General features: G+C 38.6%; 2 protein-coding genes across 7 annotated transcripts; both read right to left on the bottom strand.

The window, feature by feature from the left end:
* Positions 1 to 5,133: 5,133 nt before the first annotated feature.
* On the bottom strand, positions 5,134 to 14,118 carry LOC103405238 (probable leucine-rich repeat receptor-like serine/threonine-protein kinase At3g14840). Of its 4 annotated transcripts, none has more exons than XM_070822783.1 (10): positions 14,001 to 14,118; positions 8,005 to 8,076; positions 7,800 to 7,871; positions 7,636 to 7,707; positions 6,890 to 6,958; positions 6,513 to 6,575; positions 6,238 to 6,302; positions 6,082 to 6,117; positions 5,958 to 5,992; positions 5,134 to 5,430 (listed from the first exon to the last, which is right to left on the bottom strand). In XM_070822783.1, the coding sequence occupies exons 2-10, from the start codon at positions 8,070 to 8,072 to the stop codon at positions 5,410 to 5,412; spliced, it is 501 nt and encodes a 166-aa protein (XP_070678884.1). In that variant the 5' UTR covers positions 8,073 to 8,076; positions 14,001 to 14,118; the 3' UTR covers positions 5,134 to 5,409. The 4 variants fall into 4 exon arrangements, with proteins under 4 accessions (XP_070678884.1, XP_070678882.1, XP_070678883.1 ...); XM_070822781.1 differs by having other exon boundaries at positions 13,924 to 14,015; XM_070822782.1 differs by lacking the exon at positions 14,001 to 14,118 and adding an exon at positions 13,928 to 13,984.
* Positions 13,909 to 15,842, bottom strand: LOC103405239 (probable leucine-rich repeat receptor-like serine/threonine-protein kinase At3g14840). 3 transcript variants are annotated; one of them, XR_011581621.1, is made up of 7 exons: positions 15,411 to 15,835; positions 14,906 to 15,071; positions 14,657 to 14,728; positions 14,488 to 14,556; positions 14,336 to 14,407; positions 14,157 to 14,228; positions 13,909 to 14,026 (listed from the first exon to the last, which is right to left on the bottom strand). XR_011581621.1 is itself a non-coding variant. In XM_029103115.2 (6 exons), exons 1-6 carry the CDS (start codon positions 15,574 to 15,576, stop codon positions 14,210 to 14,212), a joined length of 564 nt encoding a protein of 187 aa, XP_028958948.1. In that variant the 5' UTR covers positions 15,577 to 15,842; the 3' UTR covers positions 14,059 to 14,209. The 3 variants fall into 3 exon arrangements, 2 of the variants coding, with proteins under 2 accessions (XP_028958948.1, XP_028958949.1); XM_029103115.2 differs by lacking the exon at positions 13,909 to 14,026 and having other exon boundaries at positions 14,059 to 14,228; positions 15,411 to 15,842; XM_029103116.2 differs by lacking the exon at positions 13,909 to 14,026 and having other exon boundaries at positions 14,059 to 14,228; positions 15,439 to 15,606.
* Positions 15,843 to 19,852: the final 4,010 nt, after the last annotated feature.

A 19,852-nucleotide genomic window follows, 5' to 3' on the forward strand; every position in this document is an offset into this window, starting at 1 on the left:
GGCTGCATCAACCATAATTATATGTTACTTATTCTCATAAGCTCATCATTAAGAGTCCAAAATATGAACAATTAATGGCATCGTAAAACATATAATTCGAGTCACATCTTTAGATCGAAAACTGATTATATTAGGATTTGCACAATTGAAATACAAGGTTTCACATTCGCTAGGCAATTTAACACTTTTGAGTAGATAAAATTGCTTGGATCATGATTGCGCATTTCACTTATACACCAATTAAACATGACTGAATATAAGAATTCTTTAGAATTATCTCAAAATATATTCACCATCAGTTTAATCATTATGTTCAGCATGAACAGATACTAGAATACATGATTCAAACACTTTTGAGTCGAAATTGATCATGATTCACAAAATGGTTTGTATGTAAAGTCATTAGTGATAGTAACCTTTAGTTCTTCAAGTACCGGAGATTCTTCTTCATTTTCTGAGGAATAAACTTTGCAGAACATACATACATATATATATATATATATATATATGTTTATGTGTGCGTCTATGTATAAGTGAAACATGGATGCGAGTTGAATAGACTAACATACAATGATAATCATCAATAAAACATCAGTTTCAATATGCGGAAGACTTTTATCAGGATCACAACTTGTTTAATCAGGGTCTTGCGTAAGGATTCTAAACATGACAGTGATTGCTCTGATACCTCAAAACTAAAGGAGAAAAATAATGAGATTTACAATGTTTTCGTTGGGAATGGGAGCAAGGTAGCAGTCGAGTCCATTGGCAGTGTTTCATTAAAGCTTTCTTCTGGTTTCATTTTGTTTTTAAGTCCAGTACTCTATGTACCTTCTATGAGAAGGAATTTGATTTCAGCTTCTAAGTTAGTCAAATCAGGTTATACTTTTATTGGTGACCATGAAAGTGTAAGACTTTTTCATTCAAATAAATTGGATACCTTGCTCGGATATGCTTCTCTTCAAGTTGATATGTGGCAGCTTCAATGTGATTATTTACATGAATGTTTTACTGTCTGTCACATTGGTTCCAAAAGATTATTTCAAAGTGATGATTCTCCCACTCTTTGGCATAAAAGACTCGGTCACATATCCAAAGAAAGACTTGTGATTTTATCAAAACAAAATCTTATACCAAAACTTGATTATGGAAGTTTACCTACTTGTATCGACTGTTTTAAAGGGAAAATGACCAATACCAGAAAATTAGGATCCACAAGAAGTAACCAGCTTTTAGAAATAATACACACCGATGTTTGTGGCCCTTTCCCAAATAAAACCATCTGTGGTAACTCATATTTTGTCACCTTCATTGACGATTTTTCAAGATACTGTTATATTTTTCTCATAGCTGAAAAGTCTTCTGTTCTTGACTGTTTTAAAATATATAAACATGAGGTTGAAAAACAACTTGAGAAGAATATTAAAATTGTGAGATCGGATAGGGGTGGTGAGTATTTTGGCAGGTTTACAGAGACTGGACAACACAAGGGAGCCTTTGCACAATATCTTGAAGCATTAGGAATCGTTGCACAGTATACTACTCCAGGCACTCCGCATCAAAACGGCGTGGCAGAACGGAAAAATAGGACTCTGAAAGACATGGTTCGATCCATGTTTTCAAGGTCCAAACTTCCAATTTTTCTCTGGGGAGAAGCACTCAAAACAGCCAACTATACACTGAATAGGGTCCCAAGCAAATCTGTCCAAGTTGTACCCTTCGAAGCTTGGACAGGTAGGAAGCCAAGCTTCAACCATTTCCATGTCTGGGGATGTAGGGCTGAGGCTCGGTTTTACAACCCTCAAGAAAGAAAATTAGATCCTCGAACTGTAAGTTGCAGATTCATTGGCTATGCTGAGAAGTCTAAAGGCTTCAAATTCTATTGTTCGGATTCCCACACTAGAATACAAGAAACCAACAATGCAAAGTTCATTGAGGATTTAGAAGAAGGTATTGTGCAACATAACAACACATATTTTGAAGAGATTAGAGATGATTGTGATCAAGCTTCAGCAACCATGCATGCACCGTTGCTTGTTGACCAAGGAAGCTTGTATTCCCTTCCAGTTGTTCTTCCAAATGCTCAATCACAAGATACCACGTTCATTCCAGAACCTGCCCAGCCACCGGTGGACAATTATGATACTGAACAACCAGTGCCTGAGCAACAAATTCCTGACCCCGATGTTGATCAGTCTCTACATCAAGTGCAGCTGCCCTTAAGACAGTCTAATAGGCAAAGAAAGCCTGTGATTCTCCCAGATTTTGTCTATTTACAAGAGACTGAATACAACATTGGCGATGAAGACGATCCCATCACATTTCATCAAGCTGTCAACAGCTCGAAAGCAGAATTATGGCAGGCTGCAATGGCTGAAGAACTTGCAGCTATGGAAAAGAATAAAGTTTGGATGTTGGTGCCACTTCCATGCAATGCCAAACCCATTGGGTGCAAGTGGGTTTTCAAAACCAAAAGAAATACAGTGGGAAAGGTTGAACGACATAAAGCTAGGCTCGTAGCTAAGGGTTTTACACAAAGAGAAGGCATCGACTATAATGAAACCTTCTCTCCAGTTTCATCCAAAGACTCTCTAAGGGTGATTATGGCCTTAACTGCTCATTTCAACCTGGAATTACATCAAATGGATGTAAAGTCCGCATTTCTTAATGGAGATTTGTTCGAAGAAATAGTAATGGTTCAACCACCAGGTTTTGTGGAGGAAGGGAAAGAGTCTATGGTCTGCAGGCTCAACAAATCTATCTATGGCTTAAAACAATCATCCAGGCAATGGTACATTAAGTTTGATCAAGTTGTTGCTGCTTTTGGTTTTGAAGAAAACAAAATTGATGACTGTATATACCTCAAGGTCAGTGGCTCGAAATTTATATTCTTGGTACTATATGTTGACAATATTCTATTAGCTAGCTCCGATTCAAATCTTCTACACACAACCAAAGGCATGTTGACTGAGAGTTTTGATATGAAAGATCTTGGTGAGGCACATTTTGTTCTTGGTATTGAAATAGAGAGAGATAGATCCAAGAGAATGCTAAGATTATCACAGAAGACTTATATTGACAGAATCTTGAAAAGATTTAATATGGAGAAATGTGCAGGTGGCGAGCTTCCAATTGCAAAAGGGGATAAGCTAAGCACTGATCAATGTCCCAAAAATGATCTTGAAAAGAATGAGATGAAGGATAAGCCTTATGCTTCACTTGTTGGCAGCATCATGTATGCCCAAGTTTGCACTAGGCCTGATCTGGGATTTGCAGTCAGTGTCCTAGGGCGTTTTCAATCTAACCCTGGGAATACTCACTGGACTGCAGCTAAGAAAGTACTAAGGTATTTAAAGAAAACTAGAAACCTGGCACTAGTGTATCGACAAGTTGAACAGTTAGAAATGGTTGCATACTCGGATTCAGACTTAGCTGGCTGTGTGGATGAAAGAAAATCTACAAGTGGGTATGTTTTTCTTCTTGCTGATGGTGCCATCTCGTGGAAAAGTTCCAAGCAAAAGGTGATTGCTTCCTCAACTATGGAGGCAGAGTTTATTGGTTGCTATACTGCCACCAAACAAGCAATCTGGTTGAGGAATTTTATTATGGGACTAAAGGTTGTGGACTCGATAGAAAGACCTATCACTATTTTTTGTGACAACAAGGCTGCAGTCTTATTTTCCAGAAATAACAAGAGATCCATTGCTTGCAGACTAATGGATATTAAGTACTTGCGTGTAAGAGATGAAGTCAGAAAAGGGCTGATCAACATAGTTCATATAGGAACTAATGCCATGATAGCTGATCCAATGACTAAAGGCTTACCAGTGGGAGTGTTCAAGAAACATGTTCACAACATGGGTATGCGAGAAGATTTTGATTCTGTTGATGAGTGGGAGTAATATTTTCCACTTGGTTCTGTTAATAAGTGGGAGTAGTAACTCACTCATTGTTTCGTTATGTTTCTTGCTAATTGGATGTTTTCATGATGTTTTATGCTCATAACTATCTTATTGAAATTATATGAGCCATGTGTTAGCATACGGCTCGGTTCAGGAGTTGAATTTTGTTTATCAACCTGAAGTATTTTGAATTTTGTCAAACAACACAGTGCTCATAGTTTGAATGCTTGTGACGATAAAACGCACATGTAGAAGGAATTACATACTGTGTTTATGGTTCAGTATTTAAAGCTATGAGTGACAGGTTGTTAAAGGTAAACTTGCAGTTCCTATGGACTAGTGATCACCTTAATCTCGATCAAAGTAATGTCGTTCTTCTTGGACACTCAAGTGGGAGAATGTAAGTTTGTGAGTGTCAAGGAGAACGACTTCTGTTTCTCACTCTAACCCATGTTTCGGTTATGGGTTATCACGTGGAGAAGATTAAGCTATTACTTGGCTGAGATTAAGAGTCCTAATATGCAACTATTATTGGTAAACCTTATCACGTTTTGACAAAGAATTCAACATCAAGTAGGACTATTGTGAAACCCTAATAATATCCGGGTATCAGTTGATAGGCCTGATATCAAGGATGATTGGCTATATATTAGGAGGTCCCTGCACTCACAGCAATTATTCCATTACGTGTATGCATGTTCATATATGTATGTGGTATCAGAGCAATCACTGTCATGTTTAGAATCCTTACGCAAGACCCTGATTAAACAAGTTGTGATCCTGATAAAAGTCTTCCGCATATTGAAACTGATGTTTTATTGATGATTATCATTGTATGTTAGTCTATTCAACTCGCATCCATGTTTCACTTATACATAGACGCACACATAAACATATATATATATATATATATATATATGTATGTATGTATGTTCTGCACAGTTTATTCCTCAGAAAATGAAGAAGAATCTCCGGTACTTGAAGAACTAAAGGTTACTATCACTAATGACTTTACATACAAACCATTTTGTGAATCATGATCAATTTCGACTCAAAAGTGTTTGAATCATGTATTCTAGTATCTGTTCATGCTGAACATAATGATTAAACTGATGGTGAATATATTTTGAGATAATTCTAAAGAATTCTTATATTCAGTCATGTTTAATTGGTGTATAAGTGAAATGCGCAATCATGATCCAAGCAATTTTATCTGCTCAAAAGTGTTAAATTGCCTAGCGAATGTGAAACCTTGTATTTCAATTGTGCAAATATGTGAGTGAAAGAGGAGACAGTCGTGCAGTTTTGTACAATTCAGAGTTGTTCATTCTGAGTATCGAAATATTATTAGCGATATAGTCTTTGCCATAGGTCTCAACATCAGCCAAATCACCAGTACTACTAAATCCCCAATTTGCTGAGTTCTGAAAAAACTTTGCTGCACCTCCTGGGGCGTCATCTGCCTCATACTTGATGTTTCCGACTGTGGTTTGATTTCCACCGCAATTTAGATGTAACGAGTACCGATCTATACAGAGAAGAGCACAAAGAAAGTGTAAGAGAAAAAACAAAAACAATACTTTGTAACCTTTTCACTGCATATGAAGACGAATTTGTTAGTGTTAAAACAACCTTTAACCTTCCCTGTGAGCTGTGACTCACAGGTAATATGAAATCAAAAACTGTTTACACAAATGAAGAAGATGATGCAGTGAGAGAGAGATGAAGAATGCAGAGAATATGACTCTGCAAGATGATTTCACTGTTTCATTCCACCGAGAGTGAGTGAGGAAAAGTCTCACTCCTCTTAATTGCTATTACAATTTAAACTTGGCAGTATTCAAATTACATCCATCCAATCCTAGCCATCCATCTTACATCCTATGAGATGAAGATACATATACACTTACTTGATTAAGACCTATGAGACTTAATAAGAAAGCATACACACAATCCTAGCAATATGAGCTAGAAACCAACAGCCACATCAGACCACAATTTACACACTAACAGAATTTACCACTCTGGATTTAATTACACAATAAATTTAACTACCTTTTGAACATGGAAGGAGGCATTTGCTAAGTATCCTACAGTATGAAAAACAAACATTAGCTTCTTAACTTAATGAAGAGAAATGAAAAGTCTTTGCATGAAGCTCATGAAGTTAGAAGCATACGAATTGTTCCGGCTGGAAAAACTTCTGAACAAATTGCTGATGCAAAACACATCATAAAAAGTTAGATTCATCTGTTTGGAAAGTCAAAGAAAGTAACGTAGGTCTATCTCAAGGATATTAACATAAAGAAAAAAATGGAAAAACAGCTGTGCTTACAAGGTATCTGACAAGTATCTGGGACAGAGTTCTGAGATAAATTATTGTAAGAAAGATCTATATTGCTGCACACAAACATGAATCTCTCTGTTAACATGGAATTCCAGTAAAATCAATATCAGAATATTTTGGTAAAACTTGTAAATTATATAATTACTTGTGGTAATTCAATAGTATGCATATCATCAGAGTAATGAAAAAGATAAAGCAGAACATATGAAATTGAGGATGACGAAGCAGAAAAATATGTAAGATTCTGGGATGAAGAAACATACAAGCTACTGCCTCTATTTTTAATCCACGCTGGAAGACCAGTAAGCAAGTTTCTTGTCAGATATCTGATGAGTGAACAAAATAAAACAGATGTCAATGAACATGTGTATAATTATACTGGTTCAAAATACAAAGAAAGACGGGAAATTTGGTTGAATCCTAAACATATTCATATCTCTATTTCTTTTTTTACTGATAAACGAAAAACAAAACGGCACTCGTTCTCATTTGGGCCAGAATGTGTTATCCAAAATTAAGCTCCATGTTAACATCAAAACGACAATGTTAAAAGTTGGATCATGACACTTGTAGGAACCAAGGGAAATGCCTCCATGCATCATTATGTGTGATAGCTACCCTTATGAGTTAAATTCCTTACATTGTGGACAATTGAATAATATTTTCAAGATCGGGAATGCTCCCTTCCAATCTGTTGAAGCTAAGATCTCTGCAAATAAATATGTACGCAAATAATCAGAAGCAAATTAAGCAAATCATAAAAGCATAACTGAATCAACCAGTATGAAGTGTTAGATCCCACATTGCCCATGGGAGGGGATCCTCTATGCCTTATATGTACATGCCCACCTCCATTAGCACAAGGCTTTTTGGGAGTTCACTGGCTTCGGGTTCCATCGGAACTCCGAAGTTAAGCGAGTTTGGGCTAGAGCAATCCCATGATGGGTGACCCACTGGAAAGATCTTGTGTGAGTTCCCAAAAACAAAACCGTGAGGGCGTGGTCAGGGCCCAAAGCGGACAATATCGTGCTACGACGGAGTCGAGCCCGGAATGTGATGGAGCCCGGGTCTGGATGTGACATGAAGTCTGTCATTGTGAAAAATAAATAGAACAGTATGTACACCAAATTCAAGATCGGGTTTAGAAAAAATTTAGAATGTGATGCTTAACTGAAAGGTGCACGTTTTAAAGCTTGTTACCAGTAAGGTCAAGCAACAATTTTAAGTCCACAAATCTCAAACATGACCTAATTGTCGTATATAATATGCTCATAGTGTTACCAGTTTGTTATACGACATTAGTAATAATCTAGAGCTACAGTGTAAAACCAATTATTAAGACGACCATGTCATGAAAAAATGGAGAACAATAGATAGAAGACTTACAAATCAGTCAGATTTCTCATGGTAGAGATATATTCAGGGATTTCTCCTGTTATATTGCAGCTCCTTAACATCCTGCAATTTAAGCAACCGATATTAGAAAAGTAGTTTTCATCTACACACGTTATGCTAATAGAAAAATATATAAAACCTAAAAGATGGCTCACAATTTAACCATGCTCGTCATGTTTGATAAGTTTGGAAAAGCTGAACTCTCACCGCTTAAGTCACTAATCCTTCTGCAAAAGGTAGCGTGATAACGTGTTGGAATACAAGTATCTTAATAAATACACTTTTCTCTCTAAATTAGAAAAGGGACTCAAGGAGATCACGAAAATTAAGATAACTGATAGCTTAGAAGGCAGGACTCACAGATATGTCATATTATTCAAGGCAGAGAGACTAGATGGAAGTGGGCCTTCAAGACCACTCGCTTGCATCTCTCTGTAAACAACGTATTTGATGGATTTAGGATTACACATGAAAATATTTCAGTTGAGAATTAAAAAAGTGCACTAGAAGAGATCTCTTACAAGATCTGGATGTTGAATTGTGGCCAAGTGGCCAAGTGGACAACAAAACAAAACAACTTTCGGCTAATAAACAAACCAAAATAAAAAAAGGTGAAAGACATCATGATGAGGAGGCATCATGATTATGTTTGTTGAAAAGAAAAGTTGATGGTCATGATGATGTTTTTGAATTTTTTATTGGGTGTTGATGATGGATGAATGTTAGCATACGGAAGTGAGAAAGAGAGAGGAAGTTGGAGTGCACCATTTTCTGTTTTGTAGTCCATCTTTGAGAGAGCAAAGAGAGCTGCAGAGAGCAGAAAACTGAGAGCAGAAAGAGAAGAAAGAAAGATGATTTCTTTCTTTGTTGGTACTCACTCAATCAAAGTTGTATTTGTGTATTAGCTTTGAGCTTTGTATAGAGAGGAAATTATTCACTATATTTCCCTCTCTATTTGTTTCTTTAGAGTGTGAGAGTTATTGGGTGTATTGGGTTATTTGGGTTGTGAGATTGCCAACACTTTGTAAACTCCCATTTGGTTGATAGTGGATTATTGGGTGAGCTCCTACTGCTCCGAGGACGTACTCCAGTTACACTGACTGTTGAGGAACCTCGTTAAAATCTTGGTGTTCTTTTATATTTTGTTCTTGCATTTTCATTTGATATATTATCTGTGGGTTAGCTTGAGTTGGTTCCAACGGGTTTGGTGCTGTCCTAGCACAACAATTGGTATCAGAGCACTAGTTGCTCTTGGGTACTGTTTAGTTGCCAAAGATGTCAGACGGGCAAGATGAGAATCCTTTTGGAAGCAGCTCCGGGTTTGCAAGAACTACGGTGCAAAATGCAAAGTTCGAAGTGGAAAAGTTTGATGGCACAAACAACTTCGGGATGTGGCAATGTGAGGTCAAAGATGTGTTGGCTCAACAAGATCTACTTGCCGCTTTGGGAGAGAAGCCGGAAGCTATGTCGAAGCCGGAATGGGAGAAATTAAATTTGTGGGCTTGCTCTTCAATTCGGTTGTGTCTTGCAAAAACTCAAAAGTATTTTGTGATGCGGGAGACATTAGCAAGTGTGTTGTGGCAAAAATTGGAAGACAAGTATATGACAAAGAGTGCAGAGAACCGGCTACACTTGAAGAAAAAGCTCTACCGCTTCCAATACAAAGAAGGTACAAAAATGATTAAACACCTTGATGCTTTTAATAAGTTGATTGCCGACTTGTTAAATTTAGATGAGGATATTAAGGATGAAGATAAGGCCTTAATATTGTTGAATTCCTTGCCGGACTCTTATGAGCATTTTGTTACCACTATTATGCATGGTAAAGAAACTGTGAAATTTGAAGATGTGTCAAATGCCTTGATGAATTATGAAATGAGGCATAGAGATAAAAATCATGATAGTACCTCTGAAGCTTTATTTGTTAGAGGTAGATCATCGGAGAGGAGGTCATCTTCTAGCAGGAAAAAATCACAGTCTCGACCTAGAGGAAACTCTAAAGGTAGAAAACCTTTGGAAATGGATGAATGTGCCTTTTGTCGTAATAAGGGCCATTGGAAGAAAGATTGTCCCAAATTGAAGACCAAAGGAAAAGAAAGTTCTGAAGCTAATGTTGCTGAGGTTGAAACAGATTTTTCTGATTTTGCTTTAACCACTTCCTCATCATTTGATTGTGCTACTAAGTGGGTGTTGGATACGGGTTGTACTCATCATATGACTCCTCACAAAGATTGGTTTTCAAGCTTGAAAGAGTTTGATGGTGGCGTTGTGTTCATGGGAGATGACAATCCTTGCACAACAAAAGGGATTGGTACAGTTCGTTTGAAGTTGCATGATGGCATGGTTAAAGAGTTGACAGGTGTTCGGTATGTACCGAATTTGAAGAAAAATCTTATTTCTTTGGGTACTTTGGAATCCAAGGGCTTCAGGTTTCATTCAGATGGGCAGACATTGAAAGTTACTTATGGTGCACTTGTTGTGATGAAAGCTCCTAGATGTGGCCATTTGTATTTATTGCAGGGAAGCACTGTGATAGGTGAAGCATCTGTAGTCTCTGAAAATATGGGCACATCTGATTCAGATACTACTAGATTGTGGCATATGAGATTAGGCCATGCCGGTGAGAAAGCTCTACAAGGGCTTGTGAAAAAAGGTCTTCTAAAAGGTGCCACGACTTGTAAGCTTGATTTCTGCGAGCATTGTGTCTTGGGGAAGCAAACTAGAGTGAAGTTTGGTACTGCGGTACATCAGACGAAGGGCATTCTTGATTATGTGCATTCGGATGTTTGGGGTCCTACAAAGACTCCCTCTTTGAGTGGTAGACATTGGTTCGTGACCTTTGTTGATGATTATTCAAGAAGGTCTTGGGTCTACACTATGAAGCACAAGAGTGAGGTGTTAAGCATTTTCTTGGGTTGGAAGAAAATGGTTGAGAACCAGACTAGGAGAAAGATTAAGATTTTGAGATCGGATAATGGTGGTGAATACACATCCGATCCTTTCTTTAAAGTTTGCAAAGAGGAAGGAATTGTGAGACATTTCAGTGTTCGGGGAACTCCACAACAAAATGGAGTTGCAGAAAGATTGAATCGAACCTTGCTTGAGAAGGTTAGATGTATGTTGTCTCAGTCGGGTTTAAGCAAGTCATTTTGGGCAGAGGCAGTTAATTATGCATGTCACATCATCAACCGGTTACCCTCAGCTGCTGTTCAGGGTAAGACACCAATGGAGGTATGGACTGGAAAACCTTCTTCTGATTATGACTATATCCGTATTTTTGGTTCACCTGCTTATTTTCATGTGACTGAAAATAAACTTGATCCTAGAGCCAAAAAGGCTATCTTTCTTGGTTTTAGTAGTGGTGTCAAAGGTTACAGGTTGTGGTGCCCAGAGATGAAAAAACTTGTAATCAGCAGAGATGTGACATTTGATGAAGAAAGTATGTACAAAGTCTCTGAGAAGAATGTGAAAGATGTCCAACAGGTGGAGCTTGAGAAAGTTGCCTCTGGTACTTCAAATCCTATTTCCGCTGATGTCGAAGCCACTACAAGTGAAGAAGTTGGAGACTATGAGGATGTTGAAGAAGTTGAACTTGAAGATTCTATTCAAGTTGAAGAGCAAGTTTCACCTCAAGAGTCTATTGCCAAGAACAGAGGAAAGAGACAAATTACCAAGCCAGCTCGGTATAATGATTATGTTGCTTTTGCTCTTCCTATTATCACTGAAGAGATTCCATCAAATTATGAGGAAGCCATTGAGAGTGAGGAGAAGAAGAGGTGGTGCAATGCCATGGGTGATGAGATGAATTCTCTCTTGAAGAACAAGACTTGGGAGTTAGCTAAATTGCCTAAGGGCAAGAAAGCTATCGGTTGCAAATGGGTGTATGCCAAGAAGGAAGATGCTGATGAGAAAAGCAATGTGAGATTTAAAGCAAGATTAGTTGCTAAAGGGTATGCACAAAAGGAGGGCATTGACTACAATGAAATATTTTCTCCAGTTGTGAAGCACTCCTCAATTCGTATTATGTTAGCTCTTGTTGCACAATATGATCTTGAGCTTGTGCAACTCGATGTGAAGACGGCTTTCCTACATGGTGATTTGAATGAAGAGATTTATATGTGTCAACCGGATGGGTATATAGTGAAAGGGAAGGAAAATTTGTTTTGCAAATTGAAGAAATCACTTTATGGCTTGAAGCAATCTCCAAGGCAATGGTATTTGAGGTTTGATAAATTTATGAGAGGCCAAAATTATTCTAGAAGTCAATATAATCATTGTGTGTACTTCAAGAAGTTGCAAGATGGGTCTTTCATTTATTTGTTGATATATGTTGATGATATGTTGATTGCCTCAAAAAATGTTGAAGAGATTGAAAAATTGACGAAGCAAATGAAGAATGAGTTTGAGATGAAGGATCTTGGTGAAGCGAAGAAGATCCTTGGCATGGAGATCACTAGAGATAGAGAGAAGGGTTTGGTCAGTTTGAATCAAAGACAATACCTTGAGAAGTTGATTCGGAAGTTTGGAGTTCATGATTCAACCAAACCGGTTAGTACCCCTTTGGCTCCTCATTTTAAATTGAGTTCTCTACAATGTCCTAAAAATGATAAAGAGAAGCTGCAAATGAAAAATATACCATATGCAAATTTGGTTGGTAGTTTGATGTATGCAATGGTATGCTCTAGACCGGATATTGCTCATGCAGTTGGCATGGTGAGTCGATATATGCATAATCCAGGTAAAAAGCATTGGCAAGCAGCTAAATGGATATTGAGGTATCTCCATGGTACTCGAGATGTTGGTTTATGCTTTGAGAGGGATGACTCTGGTATTGGTCATTTTGCAGTTGGTTATGTTGATTCAGATTATGCAGGTGATCTGGATGGAAGGAAGTCTACTACAGGCTATGTGTTTACTATGGCTAAATGACCAGTTTGCTGGAGGTCCATTTTGCAGTCGTCTGTTGCCTTGTCTACTACAGAGGCTGAATATATGGCAGTTGCTGAAGCTATAAAGGAGGCCATTTGGATACATGGGCTGATTAGAGATTTGGGAGTTGATCAGAAGCAGGTGGAGGTACATTGTGATAGTCAGAGTGCCATTTATTTGGCTAAGTATCAGGTTCATCATGCGAGGACCAAGCACATAGATGTGCGTTATCACTTTGTTCGTGAAATTGTTGGTGAAGGGGAAATCATTCTCCAGAAGATTCCAACTAAAGACAACCCCGCTGATATGTTGACTAAGGTTGTTGGTGTAGCCAAGTTTGTTCATTGTTTGAACTTGGCTCACATTTTGCCTATATAAAGAAGGCGTTGAGCAGTAGGAGTTTTGGAGCATTTGGCTCGGCATGAGTTGTTCTCTTGCTAGTGTTTTGGAGTGATGTTGTGTGTTAATTGTGTTGGTTGGCTTATCATGGCGTTTTTCGGAACTTGGCCAAGGTGGAGATTGTTGAATTGTGGCCAAGTGGCCAAGTGGACAACAAAACAAAACAACTTTCGGCTAATAAACAAACCAAAATAAAAAAAGGTGAAAGACATCATGATGAGGAGGCATCATGATTATGTTTGTTGAAAAGAAAAGTTGATGGTCATGATGATGTTTTTGAATTTTTTATTGGGTGTTGATGATGGATGAATGTTAGCATACGGAAGTGAGAAAGAGAGAGGAAGTTGGAGTGCACCATTTTCTGTTTTGTAGTCCATCTTTGAGAGAGCAAAGAGAGCTGCAGAGAGCAGAAAACTGAGAGCAGAAAGAGAAGAAAGAAAGATGATTTCTTTCTTTGTTGGTACTCACTCAATCAAAGTTGTATTTGTGTATTAGCTTTGAGCTTTGTATAGAGAGGAAATTATTCACTATATTTCCCTCTCTATTTGTTTCTTTAGAGTGTGAGAGTTATTGGGTGTATTGGGTTATTTGGGTTGTGAGATTGCCAACACTTTGTAAACTCCCATTTGGTTGATAGTGGATTATTGGGTGAGCTCCTACTGCTCCGAGGACGTACTCCAGTTACACTGACTGTTGAGGAACCTCGTTAAAATCTTGGTGTTCTTTTATATTTTGTTCTTGCATTTTCATTTGATATATTATCTGTGGGTTAGCTTGAGTTGGTTCCAACGGGTTTGGTGCTGTCCTAGCACAACACTGGAGGTCTTTCCAACTTCGAAAGTAGTCAGGTATTCTTCCAGTGAAGTTGTTACTGCCAATATAACTGTAAATAATGCCACAAAAAGCCGAAAGATTAAATGACATAAACCATAAGTATTTCATGGAACGAACCTACATTATTTAAGGTAGTCATATCACGTACAGTACTCTTAATTTGGTCATTTTAATGAGGGCCAAAGGCAGCTCACCGGTGAGATTGTTAGCACGAAGATAACTGTAGTTACCCAATACCCATACAAAAAAAAAGACCAAACCGTTGTCAATTAACATATATACTTGCTTATGAAAATCCAAAAAAAATAAAAGGTATAAACATATAAGGGACAATAAAATAGAAAATTGACAGAAGCTCCATGTTAACCAAATTGCCCAACTCCAGGGGAATAGTTCCAGAAAATTAGTTGCTCTCCAAGGCCCTGAAAGCAAAGCCTTGTCAAGTTCGTATCCAAATCAAACAAATTGGTGCACCAAACTAACTATTCTGAATGAGGTGAAAGCAATGGAAGAAAGAATAGATGCATACAGTGCTTGGAGAGTAGTTATGCTTCCCAAATAACCAGGAATAGGTCCTGATAAGTTGTTCACACTGAGAACCCTGCATTGGCATGACATTAGTTCAATAATTGGCACACGAGTTTATCATCAACCTCAAACAAAAGTCTACAAGTCACTTACAGAAATTCCAACTTAGTAGAATTCCATTCGCGTGGTATTGAACCGCTAAGGTAATTCTGGCCCAAATTACTACGACCATAAAGAAACAGTGCTATTAGGATTTCAGACGGAAACTTAATAAATTGGTGGTCAGAGAAACTAAAACAGAATAGTGAAAATATCTTCATACACTTGCTTAAGGTAAGGTAGCTTCGACAGTGCTGGTGGAAGCACACCATCAAGGTCCTGTCCGGTAAGAAAACTGCATGAAAAGGATCCATAACTTATAGGTTATGAATGTTGTGCTAAAAACCGCAATCTCTTACAACTTGATAAAGACAAAAAACCTTCATGCACTTGCAATTGTAGCATCGGCCAGTAACCATTACAGGAAATTTAGAGCAGAAATTATATATTACAGCTCGTAAAAATTGCTTACATGCTTTGAATGTGGCATACATTGCCAGAGAAAGAGCAGTTGCAGACGAGAGTGTTGTTGTACTGATCTGTATGCGGGATTGAAACAGTCGGAATATTGCTACAAGGATCACTGAAATTCCAATCCTTTTTATTCAATTGCACAGCTATTTCACGAAGTGCTTCCACTGCCACACCCAAATGCACAGAAACACAATGTCAAACAAAACCACTTTTCACAAAAGCAAGTAATGAGTAAGATAAAGTTTCATCCTTTCTGGTAAGTCTAATACAATTGGCCACAGAAAACATAGAAAAATTTGAACCTCATAAAAAATTCATGCATAAGCACTATTCTTATTCAATTTCCTGTCAAATTTTGTCTAAAAAGCTTACAAATTTAAGTTATTTCCACCATAAACATACATTTTTCAAATGAACAATCCAATTCCAGCAACTAAAATTGCAATCACTTCACACATATGAAACATCAAAAGTAAAGATTTCAAAGTAAGAGAGCCCTTCACCTTCATCATCTGCAAGAGTGCCCTTCACCTTCATCATCTGCAAGAGTGCCCACCTGTTCCTGGGATTTGATAGGCTTAATGCAGATAAGCACTGTGAGTAGAGCAGCATAGCAGAATAACAACTTCGAAAGATTTTGACTTGCTGCCATTTTACTTCACACTCCATGGAGCTCTGTTGCCAGAGTCTGCAGGCTCTTATATATCAGTGAAAATTGTTATTAGCGCTCCAAAAATCTCATTTTACAATTCAAATTTTTTATATTTGGAAAAGAAAAAAAAATAAACTTGTAAAGTGTAGAATGAGATTTTTAGAATGCCAATAACACATCCCTTATCAATACTGAAATGGAGGAATGGTAGATTATTATTCCCCCTAACCTTCCGAATCCAGGCCGACGACCCTCTACTCCATGAATTACTGTCATGTCACGCGCTTATGTGTATAACAATTTGCCTTTTTAGACCTTATTTTTATTATGTATTTTTATTTAGTTTGGATTTTTTAAATTGAATTTTTATTTTAGAATTCTAATTAGGGAGAGGTATTTTGGAGATACTAAAAGCTTCACCATTTTGAAATTTTTTTATTTTTGCTTTTAAAATTGAAGGTGAGTGGAAGAATGAGAAAGAACGTAGGAGTGGGGAGGGAGAAGAGTTTAATTAAATTTTTTTTTTTTTAAATTAGAGATGTTAAAATTACTTGTAGGTGAGAGTTAAACAAAAAATAACAAAATTTTGTTTTATAAAATTACGTTATTACATTTAACTTTTTTGTTGTGATAGAAAACTAAATAGTATTTTTTTAAAACTAATTAACCTCTTCATCCTATGCAGAGTGCCCTACCTTCCTACCTCTTGTCTTTTCCCCCTCTCTTCGACTCCTACCAGTCCACCACAGTCCCACCCCACCCTATCTCTTCTCCCGAATCCACCACTGCCACCACCTGCACCCAATACGACCAATGCCACCACCATATCTCGCTCTCTCAGTACAATAAAAGATTTCCTAAACTGCATCTAAATCTAGCAACCTGCAACTCATCCCATCATTTTCTATGATATGTGGAAAGGGTGGAATGAATAAGAATCATGGGTTGTTCTAATTTGCTTCCATTAAAGCATTTCTGCATATTTTGAGGGCTCATTTTTTGTAAAATGTTTCCCTCCGAAATGTTTGATTCTTTCCGATTACCATGCTCTAAACTCTAGTCATTCTCCTCTCTAAACCCCTCATCTCTAGTTTAATTGTTGAATTTTACCTCTGGCAGACTCGCGCATCGTTCAATGACTACTCGATTACAGCTCGGGTAGCAATCGTGAAATACGTTGTGTGGTGAGAAGTTTGCGCTAAGAAAAAAGTGGCACTCGCTTGAGCCAAGTGATTGGTATGCTGATTCCTTGTTTTAATCGTTTTCTAGTAGAGATAATAAAGTAACGTGGTGGTGTCTGGAGCCTAATGGTTCAATAGTGGGATGAGTTTAGACCAAATAAATCACAATGTTGGGAGGAAAAGAGAGTTTAGAAGTCTTATGAACATTAATTTTGGTTAGATTAAAAAATTGAAAAAACTAGCTAGGTTATATTTCGAAGGAAACTATATTGGTGGGAAGATGAGCATTTGTGACCGTTTACAAGAGTTAATACCGAAACAGAAAATTTCGGATGTGTGGAGCCAAAAATAATCAAGAGGCGACACGTGGATTTTTAGGTGAATAGGACAAAATTACCCTTGAGACACACCGGGTTTCTTACACGCGAGCAGTGGAGAATTATCCATCAACCAAGTCAAGAGTGCCCAAAATAGGTAACAAGTTCAAATTTATCTCATCCATCTTTACTCCATATCCTCTACAAGGAAATAATTCCATAACCTTCAAAACCTTCCATATAAATTAAATTAATTAGGCTAATTAATGGATTAATTCCAAATTAATCCATTAATCACCAAATTAATCACCATTACACCCTAAAAAACATCCAAGGGCTAGCCACTCTCTTCCAAAGAGGGTCAGCCATGCTCTATAAATAGGACTCCATTTTCTTTGAAAGACTTGTTCCACACTCTTGCAAAACTCCCAAAAAACTCTCCAAACACTTTTTTCTCTAAATTCTAACTTTGGCATTGGAGGTTCTTCGGCCAAAGCCCCCCATTCATCGTGGGCACATGAGGCTCTTGGCCTTGACCTAAGGTGTTAATTGTTTTGTAGGTGCAATTTTGTCCAAGAAGAAGAAGGCGGAAATTTGCATCCACAAATTGGTGCTTTCATTGATAGCTGAGTCCCACACTCGTAGAAGACTCTCGCATTCAAGGTTTTCTATTTTCTTGTCCATATGTAGATTTTTCGTACGTTCTTATTATTAGAATTTTTTATTTGCAAAAATTCTTTGATAAAACGTAAAAGAGAAGTACAATGGCTAGAAATTTAGAAAATTCAACAAATGAAATTTTCAACATTCAAAAAATGGGACCATGGCGATCCACGAGGCTAAATGTGACAATAAGTGGAGTGGCACCACCACCACGAGTTTCCACCACGGGAACCACCATGGTGGCTACCTCGGTAGCCACTCGCGGCGAGGTCCATGGCACTATTACCACTCGAGCCGTGCCATTAAAGCAATCCCAAGCCATGTCACTTCAAGCCCAACGCGATCCCAAGCCGAGCCCTAGCCTCGAACCTACATACGCCGAACAACCCACCCTCGTGGCCCAACCTACTCCCTCTGAGCAGCCCATTCTCGTGGCCCAGCCTACTGCTGTGGCATTCCAAGCAGACCAAATCAGTCCAAGATTAGTTCAACCGTCCCAGCTTCAAATTTATGAGCCTACGATTGAACCGGGGGCATTTTCACCACGTTTCTTGATAGATTTGACATTTCCCAATTCAAATCTCGCGCCCGGAGCCTATCATAATTCCACTGCTCAATGAGGCACATTCATTCCAAGCCCTTCCAATCTAAATGGCGAACAACACTTGTCTCGACAAGTCATAGAGTTGACGATCGCCTTTACACAATAGATAACCTTGGTGAATCAACTCTTGCAACGTACCGAGTTCCAACGTGTCTCGGACGAGATGTCCCAAAGTAGGACAAGGGCAGACGAACCTCTCCACTAGCGTCCCGGCAAGCAGCCCATTAAACAGTCACGATTCGAGCATTTAGGCAGTTTACGCTCCAGTCTGGGTTCTTGGGATAGCACGCGGAGGAGTGTGCATTCCCGATCAAGCCCACGGACGAACATAAGTTCAAGGTTGAGGTCACACTTCGATTATCAACATGGACAACCTTCTAGGCGAAGTGTTCATTCATAACTACGCTCGTTAGGAGTATTTTCCACCTTACATTGGAGTAGGCAGCACGACAGACGGAGAAAAGCAGTCACTCAATTCGACTTAAGTTCAACCGGCAGCCTGCAAGCAGCCCGTTTGCCTGCTAGGGACATGCCCCATGCACTACAGCCGCGACATAGACGAGTCGAGCATAAAAGAGAGCTGCCCAAACCTATAAGTCACGACCGGGTGCAGCCGAAAGTTCCACTGCTCCATCAGAGGCAAATTCAAGAAGAAATTGAGAGGCTTCTAACTGAACGATTGCTCAATTTCCAAGGTAACGAGGCTGCTGATGATGTGATTCGACGAGACATGACCAGCATAATCATGTCACCATTCACGAATGAGATCGAGCAAACAGATCCACCTCGCAGGTTCACTATGCCTCACTTCACTCTGTATAAGGGAAACGAAAATCCAGATCGATATCTTAAGCACTACTGCAGTATCATGATCCTCTACAGGAACAACGACGCGTTTATGTGCAAAATTTTTGCCACAACTCATCAATAGGAGGTGCAAGATTGGTTTCACATTCTACCGCCGCAATCAATATGGAGTTTCAACGAACTTTCCTTTGTTTTCACTAAGGAGTATTCGTCTAACCGCTCAATCAAAAAGGCATCCGACCATCTCTTTAGCATTATAAAAGACCATTGGGAGACAATTCACGACTATGTCAAGAGGTTCAAAGCGGAGAAGGCCAAGATTGTTGGTTGCAACGAGGACATAGCAACGGCAGCATTCAGAAATAGGCTTCCCACCGAACACCATTTATTCAGAAAACTGATCATGGGAAAAGAACTGACCTTAGCAGCTTCATATGCTTTGGCAGAAAAGCATGCACTATGGGACGAGGCCAAGCAGTCCAACAAAACGAGTTAGAAAAGAAGCACATGGAACGTTCCCCAACCAAATAAGACGCGGTGCCTGAAACATTCACCAAGTTCACAGTTCCAATCGGCCAAGTTGGATCATACGAAGTATTGCGCATTTCATTAAGGACCAGGCCACACTACCAACGGTTGCCTGAAGTGGAAGCAGTACCTTGAGAAGCTAACAAATGAGGGTCGATGCAACGAGTATATTGACAGGTCAACGAAACGAGCA

The sequence above is a fragment of the Malus domestica genome, chromosome 05, assembly GCF_042453785.1.
Source record: "Malus domestica chromosome 05, GDT2T_hap1".
Taxonomy (NCBI): Eukaryota; Viridiplantae; Streptophyta; class Magnoliopsida; order Rosales; family Rosaceae; genus Malus; species Malus domestica.